General features: G+C 43.4%; 1 protein-coding gene across 3 annotated transcripts in view; it reads right to left on the bottom strand.

The window, feature by feature from the left end:
• Positions 1-39: 39 nt before the first annotated feature.
• The window catches only part of AcCoAS (acetyl coenzyme A synthase), a 57,888-nt gene continuing 41,775 nt past the window's right edge, over positions 40-16,152 (bottom strand). For all 3 annotated transcript variants that reach the window (XM_084579189.1, XM_084579188.1, XM_084579187.1), the window contains exons 4-15: positions 15,045-15,117; positions 14,403-14,478; positions 12,326-12,538; positions 11,580-11,772; positions 10,814-10,947; positions 10,137-10,269; positions 8,482-8,538; positions 7,181-7,261; positions 6,727-6,835; positions 5,034-5,233; positions 3,964-4,009; positions 40-3,378 (exon numbers count right to left, since the gene is read on the bottom strand). In XM_084579189.1, the coding sequence (XP_084435315.1) occupies positions 3,176-3,378; positions 3,964-4,009; positions 5,034-5,233; positions 6,727-6,835; positions 7,181-7,261; positions 8,482-8,538; positions 10,137-10,269; positions 10,814-10,947; positions 11,580-11,772; positions 12,326-12,538; positions 14,403-14,478; positions 15,045-15,117 (1,518 nt within the window). In that variant the 3' untranslated portion in view covers positions 40-3,175. The remainder of the gene's footprint in view (positions 3,379-3,963; positions 4,010-5,033; positions 5,234-6,726; positions 6,836-7,180; positions 7,262-8,481; positions 8,539-10,136; positions 10,270-10,813; positions 10,948-11,579; positions 11,773-12,325; positions 12,539-14,402; positions 14,479-15,044; positions 15,118-16,152) is intronic.

A 16,152-nucleotide genomic window follows, 5' to 3' on the forward strand; every position in this document is an offset into this window, starting at 1 on the left:
TAAGTGCACTTCTTAGTATGACAAGGAAAGACAGGCACGCACCTTGCTGAACCATTTATTGCACTCTTGGAACACTTTTTTTCTTCTAACAGGATCATGCATTGTACACATGTAACAACAAACAAGCTCTGTGTAGCCACAACAATAACTGCACTGCTGCTGACTCCATAGCACAACAATGCTTCCATACAGCAAGTTGAGAGTGCTGCGTTTACAACATACTCCGTTGCTGTGTTTCACACGCAACAGACCGTTCTTAGCACACTGTTACTGCCCCCAGAAAAATGCTCTCATCATATGCATTTGTTGTGCCAAGCCACATATTTAGAGCGTTGCAACCCAAGGCAGTAACAGTACAGTGAAGAGACAGTTGATGCAAAGATGACAACAATGATGGACTGTGCGCACGGCTGCTACAACGCAATGCGATGTTTGCTACGACACATGCAATAGATGTGCGCTTTAGTGTGGGTTGACCATATGGCTGGGAGTCACTTTCATGCAGCAGAATTTGAATGCGGATTGTTGACAACATCCAAGTGGCTGGAATGTGCTCAAGCCATTGCTGCACTGAAGCATTATAAGCAGCCTGTAACCGCAACAGTAACATTACTTCAGTAAAATGCCTAACAGAAGAGATCTGCGGGTGCAGTGTGGTACACTCTGCAAGGGCTGCTTGTAATAGTATTCTGTAACACAGCAGTGACTAACTGACAACACTGCATGCCAGTCCAGACTATGTCATCAGAGGACTGGGGACTACACAGCTACACAGCAATGTAACAAGCTTGAGAACATTGTTAATGAGGAGAGTTGAAAGAGCCTAGACTGATTGTCTGATGCAGCTAAGGCATGCGTAAAAGGCTCCACGGAACACAGATGTGCCATGCTAAGAGAACAGGCAACAAAGTTGTGCGACACCTGGAACAGCGGTATGTTCAAGCAATGCACCAACAAATGCTTGGGAGCCATTTCTGGCACCAGGGCCCGTATTCCAAGTTTGCGTTGTTATGGAAGTGTCGCTATCTCACGTGACCTCGAGTCATCTGATTGGTCGAAACGCTGGAACTGGGTGTTGCTACTGCGGAACCGGAAGAGGGGACAGCGTTTTTCCAGGCTTTCCACCAATCAGGTGACTCGAGGTCGGGGAGATAGCGACACGGTAATGACGCAAACTCGGAATATGGGCCCAGGTCTCATAGGAGCCCCATTGTGGCTGCTGGAGGTAGACATTAACAATAACTTGCAAGCACCTGCAGACGTGCAGCATGTGCCTCGTTGCACATCTGTGTCCCTGGAAAGGCAGTAGCGAGTTAAGCGGTTGATTGTCTTCAGACAGCACCAGTGTGCCAAAAGCCATCACAGTGCCTGCCTGCGTGCTTGCCTAGGGGATACCACTGTCTATCAAACTTTTTTAAAAGTCAGTTCACCAACCACCATGGGTATTCCAACAAGTAAAGACTTCATATTTGACTTGGCTAATGCTTGGCTGAAAAACATAGTTCTGTCTACAGTCATGGCTGTAAAGTGACTCCAGCTTATTTGTAACATGAATGTGTCATGCGATGTCAGTGCATGTTAAAGAACCCCAGGTCGTTGAAACTAATCAGGAGTATTGCCTCATAGCCCAAGTGCTGGTTTGGGATGTTCAGCCCATATACAAATATAATTTAAATTCAGAAGATTGTATTCATGTACTGCATGGCATCTGTAAGACATTTGTGACTTCGTGAAGAGCACTACTTTAAAGGTTTACTTTAATAAAGTTATATTTCTGCAACCAGATACAAGTTTTCAGCCAGTTGCTAGCCAAGTCAAGTAACACGCTTTTCAGTATTCCTGTTGTAAATGAACGATTGCAGCACTAGTCTCTCAACAAAGTTAATTGCACAAAATCTTTGTGGCCCGAAAGCAGTCCTTTTGGCATAATGCATAATGGGGTGGAGATGCAGGATTGATAACGAAACTGCTCAAAACAGAGAAAAAAATGAAAATGGGACTGCACTGATAATTGGAGCATGTTCGAAGTGGTCCACAATTCAGTTTGTGAGATGGATATCAGAACTGAAGAACTACCATTCTGTCTTGTGCATGAATGAGCGTCGAAAATGAAATACGATGATGCTGACTCGAGAGCATGGTTGGAGTGAACGCAGGTCTTCCAAGGCAACGCACACGGCACAGAGCTAGGAATCTGCTCAACAGAGAAGCTGCACATGCCACTGCTTCAATGACTAGTGTATACATAACCACACACAACTCGAGAGAGGGAGTTTGTATGCCTCTTGCAAGTGATGCGGTCGGCAACGGTAAACTCTGAAAAGCCAACGTCTCGTAAAACCTCCAAAGTTGGAGCACAAAACCACAACCCCTGAGGGAAATCTACTCGAGATCACGCCAGTCCTGAGAATACGGGATAACTCTAGAGCAGCTTGCACGACGTAAAGTGCGAAATTTGCTGCTGGTAATGAGAGAGCCACAGACATATATCACGAAACAACAGCATATGCAAGCTTAAGTAGATTCTTGTCAGGGAGTGCCTGCTATGCACATATGTGGCGAATCTTCCCTCCATCTGCGCCTGCCTGCTCACTTCCTAAGCACCAACTCCCCAGCGATTCAAAATGCAAGCTATAGTGGTGACCGAGGCATGTAATAAGTTGGGTCCTCTGACCACGCGTGCACATTCTGAGAGTCAAGGGGAAAGGCCAAAGTGTGGATCGAGAGCGGTGCACCCCTGCCTGCTTTGCACCACTGACCAAGAGTGTTGCCATTGACATCTTGAGAATGTAGGCACATGTTATGCTGATGCAACTTCGTGAATTCAAGAAGCGATCAGATGGGCCTAATTCTAGCTTTCAATGCAATTTAGCAGTGTATGCGTTGAAGCCTGGCTCTCGCCTGTTAGCCGCTGACATATTTCGTCCTAGAAAATGACAGGGGCATAATGATGCTTTGTTGAAATGCTTCAGCATGCAAGGAACATGTTGGGTCCATGGACTAACCCTATTCCTTGCACCTTACATCATTTCTTTAGATAGAAAGCGAGGGGAAAATGGATTGTGGCAATGTTTCTGAAGCCTAAACGCAGAATCCCCCATTGGAATGGACTCTTTGGTCCTACAACTAGCTTGCATCATGGACCGCTGCATGCTTCCTTCACAGCCACGATTTGCTAGGCGGGGATGAGCGGCCTCGTCTTGAAGAGGGCCTCGACGACATTTTCATCTGCTAAGGTGCTGAGGTCTCCGAACTGGCGGTTATTCCGGGCCACTTGGCGCAGAACGCGGCGCATGATCTTCCCTGACCGTGTTTTGGGCAGAGCTGGCGCCTGGTGGATGTACTCGGGTGTTGCAAAGGGACCGATCTTGGTTCGCACTGCAGCAACACAGGTGGACACCACAATCAAAAACACTGCACAATATCAACACGCTCTTTACTGCTGAAGTGAAAAATTCCGAGCTTCTTGGCGGAAAAATTTGATCCCAAAGTTCATTGCACCTTACTGAAATTGTTGCGAAGGAAAAGAACACTTGAACTAAAAACCCATCTTTCGCAATTTCAACTTCCTTTGCATGCCTTGTATTACTAGTTCTGTTGTTTTTTTTTCCCTCTGTGATGCCGATTTTTTCAGTCGCTTAGAAATTTTTTGTTACTGCAGTAATTTGTTATGCCTGTTATGTTTTGCTTTTTTTTTTCTCCTGCACACTGCTACTTGTATTTTTTTACTGCAGTTTGCCACAAACTATTCTGCAAATATCCGACAAATATTAGATAGCGGACCACATTGGGACACCAAGGCTGCATGTTCTCAGAATACTTCAACCATGTTTAAAAAATTTCTTTTGTTTGTGTGTTTATGCACCTATTTGTTCCCGGCATCTCAGGGTTGTGTACCATGAGAACTTGTGGCTGTGAGCTAGGCAGGCAGAGGCAGCCCTTCTGAAGGAACAAGCCACTCACCTTTCTCCTTCAGTTCATCCACAAGTTGATCGTTGAAGTCGTGGCCCTGAAATGTAAAAGTGCAATTGTAAGGCTCTTGCAAATGCCATTGCAGTAAGCAGGGGGTTCATAATCGCAAGGTGAAGGCTATGAATAAGTTTAAACGACCACACTTAACTAGTTGTTAGGTGCACTGGAAGAAGTAAGCTGTTAGAAGTTTTGGCCTGACACACGATGATGGCATCTACTTTGTAGACCCAAACTGATTTCAGGCACCTCATAACAAGCCGGTTCTAATCCTTTTTCACACTTCAGAAGAGAAAGAATACTTTGCTACATTCAGCACTGGATTCACTCAATAGGGACTCCTGATAATGATGATGAGGTTCGAAATTTGGGAGTTGGAAGCTTGCAGAGAAAATGCGTGTCTAAAGTACCACTGGGGAAAAAACCACCCAGGACACACAAGAAGTTATCTATGCACATAGGAGCAATGTTTGGCAAATGAAATGTCGCTTTGAATGTCATTGTTATTTGAAGAATATTGGAGAATAACTGCCTGGCTTTCACAACTCAGTAATGGTAGTCATGAGCCACTGGTTAACGGCAGAGATACTATTAGTTCCAATTCCCGCTCTGGCGTCCTGGGGTAGGACGTGCAGCTTACACGTCACTTAGGGTCAGCCGAGCACAGAAAAGCAGGTAGGTGCAGGTTTTAATTCGCAAGAAATTAAACGTACACAAGACATATATGTTCATCTGTGCACAGCCGTTACTTTCATGAGCATAAATTGGCAAAAAAAGAAAAACAAATGGCACAACAGTATTACAAGCTACAATTCCCCCCCCCCCCCATATTGTAATTCACTCTACCGAAGCAGCTATAATCCATACTTTTTGTCATTAATTTCTGTGCCGAAGCTCATTAACTAAAATCATTAATAAAACTTGTTAGCTGTAATCTGTACTGAAGTTTACTACCTGATTCCATTAGCATCTGTATACTGAAGCTCATTAGCATTAATCCATACAGGAATGTTTCAGCTAACGATCTGTACCAGTTAGTTCTACTAACGAGCCACTAAACTTACATCCTTGAGTACCACGAAGCAGTAGAGGCACTCGCCCTTGACCACGTGTGGGTGTGCGACCACGGCCGACTCTGCGATGGCTGGATGTTCGATGAGCGCCGACTCCACCTCGGCTGTGGAGAGGAGGTGACCAGACACGTTTAACATGTCGTCCATGCGACCAGTGACCCAGAAGTAGCCATCCTTGTCTCGCCGTCCCCCTGAAATAGCACACAAAAACTCATCTAAGGGAACCATCATTGGCCTTACACGCCAGCACGCACTTAGACCTCAGTCATGGCAAAATAATGAAACGGGACTTAGTAGTGTGACTTTGTTTACTGAACTAGCTAAAAGTTGAAAAAAAAAAAAAATGCTCTCTGCTGCATCAAAACTGCTTGATTTTTGACAATGGACCATGTTTCCGGACTATCTCGATGTTTCTGGCTGCATGGCTAATATAAGGTGTTTCAAATTATTCAATAAATATTTTTCTTTGAAACGCTGTGAAAGGTATATGTCTGTGCTGCCTGTGGAAGTTGAGTGGTTTGGCCTATAGGGTTTAATGGCCCAAAGTCATTCCTGCTATGGGGGATACTGTAGGAGAGGGCTTTGCAAGTTTCGACCACCTAGGGTTCTTTACCATGCACACAAACATTGCACAGTACACAGATTTTTTACCTCCATCAAAAAGCAAGCACCATGGCCACGATTGAACTCATGTCCTTAGGCAAAGCCTATGTATGTTGATTATAGAGCATCGTGGACATCAATTACATAGTAAAGTGCAATGAAAAGGTAAATAATTAACTAGCATAAATTGATTAAGCTTTTTATGTTTGCTTTTAAGGAATCGGAGTGTATCGAGAAATTGAAAAGGCCTTGAACATCAAAGTTGAGCTTAGTAAAATTTCTGAATAAGCAATGCCTTTGATAGCTCACAAAGTTGGTTTTCCTGCATTTCATATTGATTAAATATCATCGCTGCACGTTGTATTGTCACGAGAATCACGTCAATATCATCCAAATCCAAGAAATAAATTAGAGATACATTGAATCGTTTGTGACCCCATTCAAGTTTAATACATCCAGGTTCGACTGTATAACTTTGCTCCCTAAATCCAAAAATAGAAAAGGCATTCAGCTAAATTTAATTAATTATTTTTGTCTTTCCACTGCAATATAGTAAAATGGAAAGCTGAGCTAGTTGGCTGCTATTCAGTGCTGTCTTTCTTTTGTCATTTACTACAGCATTGTTTCAAGTCTCCAATGGTTTCTACATGTAAATGTAAAGCTTAGCAGAAAACATTACACAAACTGCAACAAATTGTCTTTCATCACTTTTAAAAGAAAAAAATCTGTAATGAATAATCCTTTAACTCCCAGTGTTTGCAAGAAAATTTCGAAAAATAGGACCGTAGTTGCATTTTAAAGTGTGCGGGCCTCATGCAGTGTGTGTTCAGAACACAGATCAATTTAGCCTTTTCTCTTGCTGCAAACATGTCTAGACGTCACTCAAGTTTTTTGTTCATATTGCTCAGCAATCCGATTTTTAGTGAGCTTGGCAGTTAAGAAAAGCACCACAGTTAATATACATGCCATAATATGCCTCGCATTTTATCCTAACCCACGGAAGACAATCATCACTGTCGTGCCTGGCTAGAAAAACACCATCGTCATCATCGGTACTCTGCAACTGTGGATGTCCACTCACCATCACCAGTGCAGTAGTAGCCCGGGAATTTCTTAAAGTATGTGGTCTCGTACCGCACATGGTTATTGTAGACCGTTCGCATCATAGAGGGCCATGGCCGCTTGAATACCTGCACGACGGATGAGCAAAATATACCAATTAAAATGGGTGCAAATTACAACAATCTCCTTCTACCACTGCAGCACTCCTGACCCAGCGCTAACTGGAAGAAGACAGTAGAGTGCTATGGCAATGCTGAGAGAAATGACAAGCAGATGGTGCTGCTCATTTTGCGCTGTTGCACCAATTTCTTATGGCGAGCTTCAAGCATCTTTAACAGGCACCAGTTCTGCTGTGTGCGTTAGGGTTGAGACTGCAGCCAGCAATCTGTCCAACCCTACATAGATACAGCTGCAAACTGGTCTTCAGTCTTAGAAGTTCAGTCCACTGGAAATCAAATTCCCAAAGTGCTCACCAGGTAGCCTTCGGCTTCTCCTTCCAGCTCCTTGCCCTGCTCGTCAACAATGGCGGGCTCCACACCAAAGAAGGGAAATGTCTGTACATGGAAGGCAAGTAAAGGCAGGTGTGAAAAAAAACTTTGATGCTCAACAAACATGCAAAGGGCAGGCCGGTGTTCGTTAGGGCCACTGCAGAGCACAGAAGACAAGAATGAGTAAGAGAACAAGGGACACAAGCGTACGCTGCCTTCGCACCATCCATATTCCACATTTTCAATGCCGTGTTCTCTAGACCGCAGCGAGAATTGATATCGCACCCACATAAATGGTCGTGAGAAAATTTCAAGAGGTTCATAATGCTTATAAGCTACAATTGATCTTAGGAGAACCTCATCAAATATAATCATGTAATGATCATCATCATCAGCCTGACTAAACTCACTGCAGGAAAATGATCTCTCCTAGTTCCCTGCAATTAACGCAGTCCTGTGCCAGCTGCATCCACTTCACCCCCACAAAATTTCTAATCTCATCCGCCTATTGAACTTTACAATGCCCCCTGCTACGCTTGTCATTCCTTTGAAATCTAGTCTGCTATTCTTAGCAACCATCAGTCACTTTTCCTTAGCATTCCAGTGCCCATGCCCACTTCTTCGTCATTTCGACTAGAAGTCAACAATTTGCATTGACTTCCTGACCCATTCTGCTTGCTTTCTATCCCTTAACATTACACCCATCATTTTCCATTCTGCAGGCTCTCTATGTTGACTTCAATTTAAGTTGAGCCCTTTTCATTAGTCTCCACGATTCTGTACCATAGGTGAGTACCGGTAAGATACAGCTCTTAAATGCTTTCCTATCGAGGAATAGTGGTAAGCTGTCATTTATAACCTGAGAGAGCCCCCCAAATTACTTCTAATTATTTAACTTTCACGGTCTAAACTCACTTTCAAGTATTTAACTTTCATGGTCCGCATCTACAGCCACTACCTATCTTTCTGTACAGTGCTTAAACTACATGAACCATAATTTCTGCAGATTTATATATTGACAACATTTTGTTTTTAATATTCCCACCTCACACCATGCAAGATGCCAATCTTTCATTAAAGGAAGAAATTGTTGCTGTCTTCTTCGATTAATTCTTTTTTTTTTTTTCGCACTGCTTAAACAATCTCTGAATGTTGCTGCTGCAAGTTTCTGCATGTTGCCAGAATGGTGGCTAACATCAGCCCAGTGCTTCGTGAATGCTGTACAATGTCCAACTGCACACAAGACTGTGCCTGCTCCGTTTATGATTTTATCGGTGTGAGCTTACCGCAGATCCCGGCTTGGTTGGTGTGGCACCTGGTAAGGGCGTGAGCACATGGCCTCCCTAGAAGCAAATGAATATAAGTGTGACAAATGAGGCAAAAATTGGACACTGCCTATTACCAACTGCTATTAAGCTGTAGAACAAGATTGGCGATGCAATGCACACACGACATAGCTCTCAGCACATGTAGTGGAGCTAAAGCAGGAATTCTGAAAAAAAGGATTATGTAGAGGTGTTACTAACAGAGCAATATGCATGCGTAAAGGTCTCTCTCACTCCATGGACTGATGCACGCAGCATTGTAAATACAAAAACAAAAAGGGCTTAGAACTGGCTTTATTTTGTTTTGTGTTCTGATTTCCAGTTAACAACTTGATGCTTGATGGAAAAAGAGTTTACAGAGTGCTCATCCTGTCATGCTCAGGGCAGAAATGAGACTAGTCGAGGAGGTAGAAAAAGTATACTTGATCAACTTTCGATAAAAGTGAATTCAGAGGAGACTAATGAATTGTACCAAGTGTGCAGAGCTTTTGCAAAACAACAAGCTAGAATTAAACAGGTTCAAATACAAACTCTGTTGTAACAGAGGGTAAAAAAATTATATATTCTATAGAAACAGCGCTAAGGCACCCAGGACAGAACGAATACACAGGATGAGCACCATTCATCATCATCATCATCAACAGGACTATACTCACTGCAGGGCAAAGGCATCTCCCATCTTCCTTCAATTAACCCAGTCCTGTGCTAGCTGCATCCACTTGACCCCTGCAAACTTATTAACCTCATCCGCCACCTAAATTTCTGCTACCCCCTGCTGCGCTTTCCTTTCCTTGGAATCCAGTTTGTTACCCTTAACGACCATTTGTCCTCTCTTTGCACTACATGTGCTGCCCATTCCCATTCCTTCTTCTTGATTTCCACTAGAATGTCAGTAACTTAAGTTATTTCTCTGACCCATTTTGCACGCTTCCTATCTCTTAACGTTACCCCTACCATTTTTTGTTCCATAGCCCTCTGCGTTTCCTCAAGTAGAACCCTTTTCATTAGCCTCTACGTTTCATAGTCTTCATAGAGTGCTCTTTATAATAGTGTTAGTATAATAGTGCTCTTCACAGAGAGCACTATTTTTATTTCAGGGAAACAAGTGCCACATCAATGAAGGTTTGAATTAAAATCAAACCTCAGGACAGAAGCCAAAAAGAAAACAAGCCTAAAATTTTGCAAGCAACTAGTAACAACTTAACATGCATGAATAAATTTAATAAGTATTAAAATCACTCCCCACTATGGTCTCAGGTAAATGGAACCCCGAAAGAAATTCATCAGGCAAATTACATGAAATTCTTCCTCTTTTTAAAGCCAATATCAGAGTGGAATAGGTCACCAACTTATCAGTTTACTTACCCTTGTTCGCAACTAACAGAGACATTCTTGTATCGTGCTGCTGTACGCAGCTTGTATGTACAGCATACGTTTCACTTCACACTCACCATCACGTCCTAAATCCTTGTTTGCTAGTTGGTGTAGTTCCTAGGTGGTATGTTTATTACTCTCTTTGGCTAGACCGCCTAACTGCTGCGATGCTTTAGCACTGCAGAACATGCTGTAAACAAACTGCTCTGCACCACTGGCAAGCAGTGATGAGCCAGACGTACCGTTTCGGTCTGCCAGAAAGTGTCCACAATAGCACAGTTGCCGTTCCCGACCATCCTGTGGTACCAGAGCCAAGCCTCTGGGTTGATGGGCTCGCCTACTGTTCCCAAGATGCGCAGGGACTTCCGATCGTGACTGCAACAAAGAAATGCCACAGTGGATCCTCTGCCCGACCCCAGAACCTCACTCAGCTAATTACAAGGAAAAGGTGGCATTGTTTATAGGTATGGCATTTTCTTAATGAGCATGTCATTCAAGCAGCAGGACTGCTGGGATGTGGGCACTGCATATTTGGCTTGGCTAGTGTTGTTAGGCTAAAAAATCCGACTTCTGCTATGGATCCTGCACCACACACTGAGCGTAGATTATATTCTGCCAATGCAGTTCGCCTTTTTGCGTCTTTGCTTAAATTTAACACATACAATTGGCCATGACTAGACTGGTATGGAAACTATCACATTATTTCTTGAAGGCTTTCCTCAAGGACAACCATGTCGCTATGACTGAATAAGTGTCTTCTGCACGACTCTAGTCAAGCCAAAGTGCCCATTTCCTGTCTGCCCCACTTTGTGCTCTTTAAAAATTCACAGATTGTTGTGCCCCTTATCTCTTTAGTTACTAATTTCACAAAAAATCTATGCAGATAGCTCACCAGCATCAAGAAAAGAGAGTGGCTCACCGGCGCACATAAGAGTCCCCGTATTTCATGAGGGCCCGGATGGCCGTGGGGGCCGTGTAGAACTGAGTCACCTTGTACTTCTCGACGATGACCCAATATCGACCCGCATCCGGGAAGAAGGGCACCCCTTCGAACTGCATACAAATGGAGATGCATTTACAATCACATTCTAATGAGGAGGCGCAGATACTCCATCGTGGTGTCGAATGAGCATGTGAGAGATTAGTTTCACTGGTGTATTTTTTGTGATGCTTCGCACACAGCCAACATTTCAATAGCTTTGTGAAAATGTTAGCCGCGAGGGCTTCACTTCACACTCCCTTGCCCCAAAGGGATGACAAAGATTTCGTAAAAAAGGTAGCACACGAAACGGAAAGAACGAGATGTGTTTACTTGTTGCTTTCAAAAGCGGTACAAGTGACAGTGTCAGTTTTTCTGCCCACAAAATAGGCTATTCTTTCTTGTGAGGCACCCTGTTGCCTCTCACAATCATGCATAATTTTTTTTTCAAGCAATAAAGAACCCCCTCCTTCAACCCGTTCTATGCTTTGACAAAAACAAGAGTTGTTAGTTGTCAGGCAATGAGCAGTGACCATAGTATACAAGGTTCGAGTTATGAGTGAATCTGAAACTGAATGCCAGACATGTGGAAGCCATGCCGAACCATTTCACAAGTTATTCAAACAAAGGAGAACATATGAATATTTTTAATAGAATTTCTAATTTGTTTAAGCTGGACCGAAATCAGCAGGGGATGAAAAATTACCATAACGCTTGTAGCTCCATTAGCGAGGGGCCCGTAGATGACGTACGAGTGACCCGTGATCCAGCCAATGTCGGCCGTGCAGAAGTAGACGTCGCCCGGGTGGTAATCAAAGACGTACTTAAAGGTGGTGGCTGTGAAGAGCATGTAGCCGGCTGTTGTGTGGACTATGCCTTTGGGCTTCCCTGTGGACCCACTGAAAGGGGACATGAAGATGCATATCTCATTGCACACTTCACAACCTAACTCTGCCTAGTCAAGGATGACCAGCTGGACATTTCTCCAGCGCAGCTGGCAACAGATAACAGATTCCCATCAGCTCCACGTATGTTTAAGAAGTCCAACTTGGCCTTCCCTTACCAGGTAGGCAGGAAAACACGAAATTCTTTTCAATATAATGACAAATATTTTCATCAAAAAAGTTACAGTTGCAACTGACTGTAGACACAGTAGCTAATCCGTACATATCTTGGTTGCAAATGAAAGGTTTCTAGCAATTAACTTTTTATTTGTTATTAAGGAACTAAGCCCACTCTGTGCATTTCTGTGAAAAATGAGCCCTGCTATAGCCCATGTTTTTCTAATGACTAAGTTTGTACATTCTTTTTCTTTTCTTACTTTTGTGCCAGCTGGTATACAAGCAAGGTATTGCGCGTGCGTGGGCAGGTTTCTCATTTTGTCATTTCAACTGCCAGGCTTGAGCCGCCAATGCTCGTACCCTGCATGCAGTTCACACGTTGGCAGCTGACCTGGTGTAAAGCAGGAACAGTGGCGCCTCAGCATCGAGCCACTCGGGGGCGCAGGTGGTCGCCTGGTTCGCTACCAACTCGTGCCACCAGGCGTCCTGTTCTGCGTTCCAAGCCACCTGCAGGCCAGAGTAAGGCCGCTTTCCAGGCTCATCGCGTCGTTGCTCCGGAGATGACAGGTGCTGAACGACGATGGTCTGCTTCACCTCGTGACCTCTGCGCAGTGGCAAAAAAAAAAAAAAAAAAAAGAGGTGCGGCATGTAACAACTGCCCTGCTTCAGTGGCCACTAGAGATGGCAAACAAACAACAAATATTTATTCATTTTTAAAGAAACAGGCTGCCTTTTCAGGCATGACAAAGCCACAAGAAGGCTTGCAAGGTAGGATCTCATGAGATGATCACATGAGAAGGAAAGAAAAGCTTCGAAAAGTAAAGAAACAGTAAAGTACATCTTTGTAATCAGGAGTATTAAATACATGTGGCAATTATCTGAAAAAAGATGATTTTTAATTCCTTGCAGGTGTTAAGCAAAGAAACATTTTATTATGCAACATGTCAAGAATTAGTGGAATATAACAGGGGTGGGTATGTTCAGTATTCACCATTCCAAACTTTTAACGAAAAACAATTACAGACTCCCTAATGAGGTAACCAAGACAAAACAAAACAAAAATCTGAAATTCTTTCCTGGCTTCAATGGGCCTCCACAGAAATCTGTTTCATTTGAGTCTTCCACATTTATAAATTGTAGTGCCAATCGGGAAATTGTAGCAATATCGCATATAGGGTGTGATGGCATACACAATCAGAATAAAAGAAGAATGAAAATGGAATGGAAATGAAACGTGGTTGTTTGACTACTTAATCCGCGCAGAGGTAGACATATGTTCTTACATAAAGTGTGCCTTCAGGAGATAATCAAATTTCTTTGATATGATTCCACTTAATATGTTTTTCAGCACAATAAGGTTTTTTTGTTCACAGCCGAAGCCATAGAGGCGATGCATTTTCATGCAGCTAATATAACCATTATATTTTCATGTGAGTTCGGATAACATGATCTGGAAAATACAATACAAACTCGAGTGGTTTTGAATTTCCCCAATAGAGGCAACGAAAAAGTGCTAGCAGTTTGTGGGGGGGGGAGAGAGATAGTAATCGCTATGTGGCCGATGTTCCAGTACTGTAGTGAACCCTCCCTCCCACTTTCGAAAACCATATTTTTTTTTCTCTTATTTCATGGGGGCGGGCAACATCACGCCCTCCCTGTCGCAGACCACAGTGCTGACATTGGCAGCTTTCCAATGTGCTTCATGCTGAGCTGATAACGTCTCCCCGTGTTTATCTTTTCAAGAGATCTCCAGCAGGGGCAACGCTCTTGCGAAGTTGGCAGTGGGCCAAGTTGTAGATGTTCTTCCCATATGGGAGAGGTGAGTGTGGGTGTTGTCTTGGGTGCCAGGCGATAAAATAGCGACTTGTTTCTATAAGAATTTCATAAAAGCTTGTTTATAGACGCCTGAGAAACAAAAAGCCCCGCGCAAAATGACAGGTTACTCAAAGCGGGGTAACGAGTAAGTTCATGGCCAAGTATATTTTGTCCACAACTTTTTCGGGCCTGTTTTGAAATAATACGACTCTGATAATAAATTTAAATGTGTGATTCCCGTCAGAATCGTATCATTGAGACTCTATTGTATGCAGTCACGGTTGGTACTGCATTGCATTTTATGGTTTACAGCTGCAGAGTGAGTTTCAATGTGAAGCAAAGAACATCCGACAGCACTGATAAAATCCTCTGCACCTGGTTTCCAGTGAGGCACATCCCTTTACCTCAAGAGGCTCATCAGCTAAGCTTCCAGCAAACTACACATGTGGAAATTCACAATGACAATTTCTATGGTACCGTGAATCCGGCATGCTTTACACTTGATCCCAGAATCTGATTTGTGCCATGGCATTCACAAAAATAGGTCCCACATTGATTGATATGTCATATATGCCATGGTGTCGGGAAGCACAACAGTTCCAAGACATCAGCTACCGTCTAGCTAGTGAAAAAACAATTCTGGAAGTACTCACTGTTCCTTGGCTTTGACAACAGCATGGTCCACTATCTCCTTGAGGTTTATGAGTTTTGGCCCTCGCCACACACCATCTGTGAAATTCAGAGTGGAAGGGCATCATTCAGTGAAACACTGACTCCACAAATGTAGATGCAGGTTGGGCAACATTCAGAAAATATCCACACACTCTAATAACCTGTGTGGTAACATCCCAAAGATGGCTGCTACACACAAGCCAAGGCTTTGGAAGTACCTAATGGACATCACATCTAAGCAGTTACCAGTGCCAGCTCTGCTTCCTATTATGTGAGTCATAAGTTTTAGGCACTTTTGTATATGCATGGTGTCATGGCTGAAGCAGCACTGTTACAATAGGTGAAACCATCAATTTAAAGCCTCATATCTGTCTTTCTGTACTTTTGTTCATATCTGTACTTCTCATGCAATGAAAAGCACACTGGCTGAAGTGTAGTACAACAGCTATGCATTGCTAATCAACAGAATATTTACTCAATGAAAGGCAAATGGGAAGGTGAAACAGGCCATCTTGAAATCAAACTGTTCTACATAACCAGCCCCCACTAAATCCTTCACTTCCTGTCAAATGACTACAACAGATCTTGATAAAATTGATGCAGTTAGTGAAGGGCTTACTCACCTGCTGTGATGACGACCTTGCATTTGGCGTCTTTAATCCTCTCAGCCAGGGAGTCAGATGAGAAACCTGCGAACTGCATGGAGGTAGCAAAAGATGAGGCAATGTCAGTACACCAAGCCACAGCATGCACTTCAGCACCTTAAAAGCTGTTTTACACATTTAACGATCTCAAAATGCGGTCAGGAAAGAAAAAATACAAATGATGTCAGCAAGACGTAAATTAAGACCCCTCTAGTCACCAAGCAACTAAAACTTTGTGTTACAGATGGAGCAATTCAATGTTGTCTTGCTAATAGAAAATAAGTCACTATCAGATTTGGTTTCATTTTTGGTTCTTCGGGTCTAACGTCATAAAGCGACTCAGGCTATGAGAGACTGTGTAGTGAAGGACTCCAGAAGTTTCGACCACCTGGAGTTCTTTAACGTGTCCTGACATTGCACAGCACACAGGAGTCTAGCCTTTCGCCTCCATTGAAAAGTGACCGTCGCGGCTGGGATTCGATCCCGTGAACTTAAGTTCAGCAGTTGAGCGCCCTAACCGCTCAGCCACCAAAGCGGGTTACTACCATATTTGATATGATGCTTGAATGGTGACAGTTAAAAGGGCAATCAAACTTAAAAAGTGAGCCAATATTTAAAAAATAACTATTATGTTCACAATTTTGTGTTGACCGGCAGCAGACGCTGCCGGTTTCTCGCCCGCATACAGCCTTACGAAGTCACACGCTTCGTGCGACGTCATGAATGAGGGGCTAGCTGTCATTGGCCTACCATAAAACATCACAGCCAGTAATTGAAGGAAAACTGCAACGAAGGCAGCAGCGGGTCCATTCCCATTCAGTTCGACCATGACAGGAGAGAAAGTGCGCAGCCGGAGCTAAACCACGCAGCTTTGTGACGCAAGAAGTGGGTAGGGCATTATCCCGATCCGTTTCTTCATTTAAGAGCAGTATCTCTACTCATCGCAAAAGCCGAGTTTCATTATGTGCAGGGCATTTGACCTTCAGTTAGGCTCAGGTCAAATCTTCAAAGTCAAAGCATAGTAACATCAGTGTTGACCCATGACCTCTGACCTTAAGTGCCAGAGCCACTTTTTAGATAGTAATTG

Source organism: Amblyomma maculatum, chromosome 9 (assembly GCF_055883805.1).
Source record: "Amblyomma maculatum isolate TAMU_Amacu chromosome 9, ASM5588380v1, whole genome shotgun sequence".
In the NCBI taxonomy this organism is placed as follows: domain Eukaryota; kingdom Metazoa; phylum Arthropoda; class Arachnida; order Ixodida; family Ixodidae; genus Amblyomma; species Amblyomma maculatum.